General features: G+C 36.9%; 1 protein-coding gene and 1 long non-coding RNA gene across 4 annotated transcripts; one reads left to right on the top strand and one right to left on the bottom strand.

The window, feature by feature from the left end:
- Window positions 1–2098: 2098 nt before the first annotated feature.
- On the bottom strand, window positions 2099–6031 carry LOC113054034 (transmembrane protein 267-like). 3 transcript variants are annotated; one of them, XM_026219306.1, is made up of 3 exons: window positions 5958–6031; window positions 4947–5336; window positions 2099–2646 (listed from the first exon to the last, which is right to left on the bottom strand). In XM_026219306.1, the coding sequence occupies exons 2-3, from the start codon at window positions 5298–5300 to the stop codon at window positions 2311–2313; spliced, it is 690 nt and encodes a 229-aa protein (XP_026075091.1). In that variant the 5' UTR covers window positions 5301–5336; window positions 5958–6031; the 3' UTR covers window positions 2099–2310. The 3 variants fall into 3 exon arrangements, with proteins under 3 accessions (XP_026075091.1, XP_026075092.1, XP_026075093.1); XM_026219307.1 differs by having other exon boundaries at window positions 4947–5339; window positions 5958–6024; XM_026219308.1 differs by having other exon boundaries at window positions 4947–5351; window positions 5958–6004.
- A 414-nt stretch (window positions 6032–6445) lies between these two features.
- Window positions 6446–7315, top strand: LOC113054807 (uncharacterized). The gene is made up of 3 exons (XR_003277433.1): window positions 6446–6792; window positions 6962–7022; window positions 7162–7315. It is a non-coding gene; the product is annotated as an uncharacterized LOC113054807 (long non-coding RNA).
- Window positions 7316–8048: the final 733 nt, after the last annotated feature.

Here is an 8048-nt window from a genome sequence, read left to right as displayed (position 1 = left end):
AACAGCTGATAAAAACATCACAATAATCCACAAGTAACCCACACCACTCCAGTCCATCTGTTAATGTCTTGAGAAGCAAAAGTGCTGCCTGAAACAAATCCATCATAAAGACAGGTTTTAATTCAAACTGTTGTTTTTAGCTACAAACAGAGTCCATAACCCATAACGATGCTTCCTCCAGTGAAGTCAACATCTCGTCTAATTCAGGAGAGAAATCTGCACAGACCAAGCCAAAACAGTCCAAAACTAACTTGTGGATTTTGACGTATGAGAAAAAAAAGAAAAGGACTTTTTTTCAATTATTAGACTCTCATTCTGACGGCACCCATTCACTGCAGAGCATCCACTGGTGAATAGGCAGCAATAATATTATGTAACAATAAAAAGCATTTCCGTTTTCCGTACCATTTTAAAAGGTTTATAATAAAGACTTTTCCGAGTTAAACTAGGTCTACCAGTGTTTTCTGCTGCCTAAATACCCTACAGAGAGAAAACTTTGTCCTTCCAGTTTCCCTACAGTGATCTCTCACAAACACATCCATTCTCAAAGCCTATTCCTGGACACACCACACGTCATGACACAACCTTGTGTCTGTGGCTTCCTTCCTTAGCACTGTTTGATCAGACAACTATAAGCTAAATATGCCACCACATCGCTGAAGCTGGAGTAGGGTTAGTAAGAGTGATTCCAGACCATCTAAACCAGGGCTGGGCGATAAGATCCAACATCCATTTAGAACTAGATTTAAAAGCACTTTTTATTGAGCTATTAAGTTACTTAACAGTTTCACAATCTGCAAGCATTTATATATATATATATATATATATATATATATATATATAAACATTTTCTAATAACATTTTAAATTGTCGTTTCAGTAGCAACAACAGCATGAAGATTCGGTCACATTGGGTCTCATTCATGAAACACGAGCAGAACAAATTTTTGTGTAAATGGGTTTTGGCATAAATTTTCGGATTCATTAAAGCGTTCGTATTTTCCAAATGTTAGTTGGTACGAAAGAAATCTACACCTGCTCCCAGCCACGCGTAAATAGTGCGTTTAACGTCTGAACGTTTTGATCATTAATACGGCTGCATTTTAATTCACCTTAATTGGGTACATATTTACCCAGCATTTTGAAAATAATATTATATATATTAATTACATACGGTTTTTCTTTTAACTTTTATTATGAGAGCCAGTAATAGGATCTGTAATATGCTTCAAAACTTCCTTTTTTAGGACCTCATACGCCACTAGTACGCTTGAAAATTAAATGTGGCGTTTTGAATGAACTTCTGATAATAAAACTTCAATTTCTGCAGATGAGAAATGTTTCTTTTTCAGTCGCTTTTGAGAAGACATGTTGAAATCCTTCGTTTGCTGTCATAATATGATGCTCATATACAGTTGTCAGTCGGATTTAATGGGCGGGATTTATGGTAATTGAGAGTGAGCGTGCACACGCGTCCCATTTACGACTGATTGGAATTCATTAACACACGCACACATTTAACTATCACATCTGACGTTTACGAAGTTTTTGTGAATCAGGAGAAGAGTTTTCGGGAAGTTCTCTTTACGCGCAAATCACTCAGATATTTACTCGTATATTTACGAATGTTTCATGAATGAGACCCATTGATCGCAGCTGCACACATTTTCATGAGTGAACTCCAGTCATTTTAATAGGAATGGTAGGTCATGTGACTCTTCCGCGATAACTGAGCTGCATCGCGACACTACTGACAACTGACTTTTTTTTGCCCCCCAAAAATTTTGCTAATGTGGGTTAATTCACAACCATAAATTAGCATGTTTTTTTTTTTCTTTGTTCATTGAAGTTGCTCATCGACATCTTTGTGTGGAGCTTGAATAAAGGCAGGTTAATGCTGTTTATTACTTTACATTGTTAATTTGATGCATATTAATAGATTATTAGATATTCAGAATAATTAAATAGCATCTACTTGCCAGCACTGAGAATTCAAATCAGCAAATATTGAAATTCTACTATTATTACTCTTTTTGCTCTGTAATGGATTAATATATCAAATATATACAGCATATTGTACAAAAAGGTTGCAAAATAGATTTTTTTTTTTTTTTTTAAATCGCCCAACCCTAATCTGAATCATTCATATTAAAATACTCACAGTCTTCACAGTGAATACAACCTGATTTCACACCGATACCTGAATGACCACAGTAGTGAAAAGTATCAAACATCTCTCGGGGGAAGAAGGACGAGTTACGCTGGAATGGCGACGAGGCGAAGAGGAATAAAATAAACAAACCAGTGTTTTTCAGACGTCGATGGCGACTCCGTGTTTGGTGGAGATCATGTCTCTGGTGCCGGTCAGATACATGAGCACCGAGCACAGGTGAGGGAGAGTGGCTGTGATGGTGACGTACAGCCAGTAAGAGATGGGTGCCGTGTTTCCAAACGGACACACCCAGAGGCCGTGCCGAACGCCGTCGCGGACGTGGTGCGACGCCAGCGAGATGAACAGCATCCAGGGCAGCGAGCACCAGGAGTCCTTGAGCCGGCAGGCCCACATGAGGAGGCGCAGGGAGAAGCAGAGCGCTGGGATCAGGGTGGAGCAGTGCAGCGGAGGCCTGTGCGGCAGATTCACAGCGGCCTGCGGCAACACAAGGACACGAGCTAGGTTAAAGCTGCATGTTGCACTGATCAATACATGAGTGAGTTACTGATGCCATTGCATAAATGCATTACTTGCTGTTGTCCATGATCATTTTATCCTGGAAGCAAGAGTGTCTAATAGCAATGGGATTAAACTGGTCAAACCCTGCAAACTGTCTGAAGTCACAGAAATACTAACAAATATATTGTATTACCATAATTGATGTCTCTAAACTGCCCTACAAAGGCAAAGTGCAGTAACTACGCAAACTGAGAAAAAGACCTTTAGTTTTTACCTCAGCCAGTCAAACATGTTGTGGGTAGATTAGTGGCAATGCATTCATTCAAAGCCTTTTTAGGATTAACTTTTTTTTTTTAGATAAAAACCATAAGCACTGATGTGACCTTTGACCACTAAAATGCAGATACTGCCATCTGCCTTTTGATGACCTTACACAACTAAAACACTATTACAAAAGCAAAGTGCAGTATCTTCTAACTAAATCATATTAATAAGCAGTGTTGGGCAAGCTACTTGGAAAATGTAGTGAGCCAAGCTACCAGTTACTCTACAGTAAATGAAGCTTCACTACACTGAAGCTACCCCCTGGGAAATGTAGCAAGCTAAGCTACATCAACAGTAGCTTGCTACATCTAAGCTACTTTTAAAATGACATTTTTATGTTGAACACGTTTTATTACAAGTAAATGCTATCTCAGTGCTCAAAACTGTCAGTCAAACAGGCAGGTGTAATTGTTTAGTTTAATAGTTTTTTGTGTTCCTTATCAATTTGGCAACAAAAACAATCAAAATACATGTAATTAACAATGTGCGCACAAGTAAGTGTATGCACCTGTTGCATGGGCATGCTAAATATACTGTAGGATTTTGCAGAACAAAATGCAAGACCTCCAAACAGTACAAAAAAAAATGGCCAGGCTGGCCCTTATGAAACCAAAATATATTGCAGTATATTGGAAAATATCAGGTAATATATTAGGAATATATTCTTATATATATATTTATTTTTTCCAATATATTGCAATATATTGAAAGCGGCAATAATTTGTATATTTTGCAATATATTATATAATATATGTGTCATCAATATATTATTAAATGTATTCAAATATATAAAATATTAGAAATAAAAAGGGAAAATAATATATTGGTAAACATATTTTCCTTTCATAAGGGCTGACCCTGATAATTTTTACAAGCAGCATCTAAAACATATTTTCTCTCTGTTATCTCAGTCAGTGTCATGTATTTGTCGAGGTACGGCCACGGCGACTCACTCCTCGGGATTAACTGTTCTCCGACCTCACCCTCTGCCATCATTTCATCAAATAATTTTTTGCGCGACTGGCCAAGGAGTGGAACCATCCAGAGCAGAAGGTGGCGGTAATGCATCATAAAGATGGTTGGTTGCTATCCACTGTAAACACGAACAAGATGAAGAAGCGCCGTCGCGTCACTACTGATCCAGGATCAGCGATCTTAGCAGTTGTATTTCCCGATTTGAGTTTGAGCTTCAGAAATGCTTGCGAAAATGTAGCTTGTGTGGAAGCTACCGCACTTCTTGGTAAAAAAAAGAGCTTCGCTACTGAAAAGCTATTTGATTCAGAAAGTAGCAAAGCTACGACCAAGCTACTGAGAAACTAGTAGCTTCGCTGCTTGTAGCGACGCTACTGCCCAACACTGTTAATAAAAGACTAGTTCAGTCAGCTTTTCTTTTGTGTTTCTTACTACATGCTGATTGTTTTTAATAACTTTAATAGTATTATTAATGTTTGCATGTTGTGTACGCTAAAATTACTTCGTATTAAGCTTATTAAGTAATGAGTTAATATTTAGCTATCTACCTTACCCGTCTTTGGATATTTGCATTTAAACATGAGTTCAACCATCATTTGGCCGCGGGATACAAGGCCGATCGCGCAGTACTGTGGTGTCTAACAGGAAAACAAAGCCTGAATGCAGTAACTTCACTTACTGCGGTTTGCCTTGGTATTAGTTAGGATTTTGTAGTTACTGCAATTTTGACACTCTCGTTTCTCTGAAATTAGATAAAATAGAACCAGGAGACTTTGTCACAATCAGAACAGATGTCGCAAAGCCCATTTTAGGACTTCACTCAATTTTGACCAGATGTGTAGTTACTCCTCTTTGCCTTTGGACGGCAGTATTGGCTTATTGCTTCATTATCTGTTGAGTGTTAAGTTGCTGAAATAAATGGCAAAAAAGTGAAGTTATCCATTTTCAGAAGCTAATTAAAAAGAAACAAAAGGCCTCACTCTGAGTGACAATGATCCAGCCGTGAAGAAGTGGTCCAGGTCAATGATAGAAGCCAGAAACCCGGCCAAGACGACTTCATAGAAGTCACTTTTCTTCCTCAAACCGATGACGATGGCCCATGACCAGAGTCCGATGATGCCGTGGACGGCGTTATCGAGCACAGCCCTGAGCCACAGGTGCTGGATGAAGGGGAGCGTCAGAAAGGGGTCGACGAGGAAGCAGAACGCTCCCAGGCCCGCGCTGGCTAACAGAGAGGCAGTGCTGAAGGTCTGGAGCAGGGCCTGAGCTTTCTCCGTCTCCACGGCCAGGTTCAGAGGAGATGAGGAGTCCAGCTTGGAGTAGAAGCCCCTCATCGCTGGCCTCTTCCATGGACGGGTCCACAGCCTGATCTGCTGGAACACACACTGATTACAGCAGGCTAATGTGAGACTGTTTCATGTGGTTATGATAGCAGACAGTGCTCTCAAAATAAGAGTTTAAACCTGTGAATTAACACATCATGTTTGCATATCTTCAATAAAGACATGAACAGATCGAACATTCATAATAATGTTAGCAGCAGACTTCTATATAACGTTAAACACATACTGACATATACGACCTGAAAACAAGCGGGCAATATGTATATATTTTATTATATAACACCAAAACAAAAACAAGACATTAAATATAAAATCACTGCTTTAAATTATAATGTGATGCAGGCTGTCGGGATATTTCACATGGTATGTTTTAAGTCTTGCATAAATGCACTGCAATTCTGATTTTAAATTGAAATGAATACATAAGTCAGTATTATAATCGGACATCTTGTCTAGCGAAGGATGTTGTTCTTACGAAATTAGCATTAGCTTTGCTGCTAACTAGCTCATCAGCTAATTCACTGCTCAAGGCAAAAGACTGCATTTATTAGCCAAGATAACAACAGTCACATAAAAGCCCTAAACCGGTCCTGTTCTCACACTACATCAGAAGACTGCAGATTGACACACACAGTCTTCTCTTCTCACCTCATTTCTCTCTCCTCCTCACCGGTCTGACGGCGGACGGTTCGTTCCTAGAGACGTCTGATTCAAGAACCACTGAATCGGTTCATTGAATTGAATCGCGAATCGAACTGATAATATTCCAACTCGAGTCAGGTTTTATTTATTTGTATTTGTTATTTTAATTTTGTTATTATTATTTGTTTTGTGAATAAATGTACGATTAAACAAATGTTTTTATTTATTTTTATTTATTTATTTTTTGTTATTATTTTTTATTAATTATTTTTTGGACGGTTGTTCTGGTAAACATTTTATTTTTCATGAATGAAACCCTTCAGGTTCATTTTATTTTATTTATTTATTGATTGTATTTACAACATCTACAGCCTTGTTTAGCTTTTTTAAAATGTGTTTGTTCGGTTTTAATTAAATGTAAATAATATGGACTTTCCATGCATAATATATATATATATATATATTTTTTTTTTAATCTCAATCAGATGGTGGTTCAAAGGACGTAGAATATATCAGCTCTGGAGGTAGGCTGTGCTCATCTGTCCTCTCAGTCACTATTTTCAATTTAAATATCTCATATTAACCACAGATCACAAATGTGTTTATTTTATTATTATTTTTTTTAATAGACACAACAAATGGAATCAAATATGCTGCCATCTGCTGGGGAAATATTTGTACATGCACATTCATAAATACCATAGAGTAGACAATAGCCTACCATAGACAGCGGACAATACGAGTAGCATCTTCCTGCAAAACCGGAGGCTGCATTTTCAGGACCGCAAACCTAGGACCGTATTTCTAGGACCCTAGGTTTTTAGTGACAACGATGCCTACTGTGAATAAATTATTTTTTGATCAACATTAAAACAATTGTGATGCATTTCAATGGAAAGTCATCGTAGCGTTCGTGATCTGCTATATAGTCTTGAAAGCATAGCCACTCACTTGTTGTCTATCTGTTTTAAATTTATTTATTTATTTATTTATTTATTTTTATTGTGTAGAGATCTTGCTCAGAAAATCGATCCTGGCAGCTGGACTGAGAAGACTGGGCAAGATATTGTGGTGAATAATATATTGCATAATTAAATATTTCAATGAAATACGATTGCCCGTAATGTGCATTTCAAATAAAAGACATGTGATAAAAAGGACAGCAGCTGATGTTTCATGTATCGCTAATATTACCTTTTGTTGATTACAGGGCTTGCCTCGCCAGATCTGTGGAAACGACTGGGATTTTTATACTTATGTTAAAGTGGCCTCTGTTTTTACACAATGTCCAATCTATCCTGTTTTTAAGCGTTATAACTAGGGCCGGGACTCGATTAAAAAAATTAATCTAATTAATTAGAGGCTTTGTAATTAATTAATCGAAATTAATCGCATTTTAATCGCATATAAATATTTGATCTGAGAACAGTGAGAAGTATTTTTTTTTTTACATGGATTTATAGTATACCATTGAATAATGACTGAATACATAAGCTTAAGCAACAAAATATAGTTTATTTTTGTTCAACCAAGTCTAGCAGACCAGTGCAATTTTTGCCATGAAGTGTATCAATAGAATATTTAGAAACAATTTAGAAATAGTACATTTCAGAAATTCAGGAAGCTTATAGGTATATATATATATATATATATATATATATATATATATATATATATATATATATATATATATATATATATATATATATATATATATATAAACATTGGAAACACTGACTATTAGAAAACATCTCTCTGTTGCTTCAGAGGCCATAACTTACTAAGTCCAACTCTCAATAACCTTGGCCAAAACAATAAAGAGTTCAACATAAACTGTTGCACCAACAAAATAATACACAGTTCAACATAAAGTGTAAAGTCCACGCTAGCTGCTATATGTTTTGCGTTGAGGTTATACTTGAGGCTCGATGTGCTGCTGCGGTGATATGCGAACGCTAGTTGGTGCTTCAGTATAATCGGTCCGCCGAAACTCATCCAGTGAGAAACGTTCCGCGGTGCAAAAATAAGTTATTAAAAATGCGGGATTTTTTTTTTTTTTTTTTTTGTAATTAATTAATCTTAGTTAATGCGTTATTT

Source organism: Carassius auratus, chromosome 35, assembly GCF_003368295.1.
Source record: "Carassius auratus strain Wakin chromosome 35, ASM336829v1, whole genome shotgun sequence".
Lineage (NCBI taxonomy): Eukaryota > Metazoa > Chordata > Actinopteri > Cypriniformes > Cyprinidae > Carassius > Carassius auratus.
The sequence above is the reverse complement of the archived record's forward strand: the minus strand, read 5'-3'. Positions and strand labels throughout refer to the sequence as shown.

Bases quoted from the DNA above. Each gene is read 5' to 3' on its own strand.
- LOC113054034 (XM_026219306.1), bottom strand. From the start codon at position 5,300: ATGAGGGGCTTCTACTCCAAGCTGGACTCCTCATCTCCTCTGAACCTG. The intron at 2,647-4,946 runs GTGAGGCCTTTT...GTGTTGCCGCAG, and splicing joins CTGGATCATTGTCACTCAGA to GCCGCTGTGAATCTGCCGCA.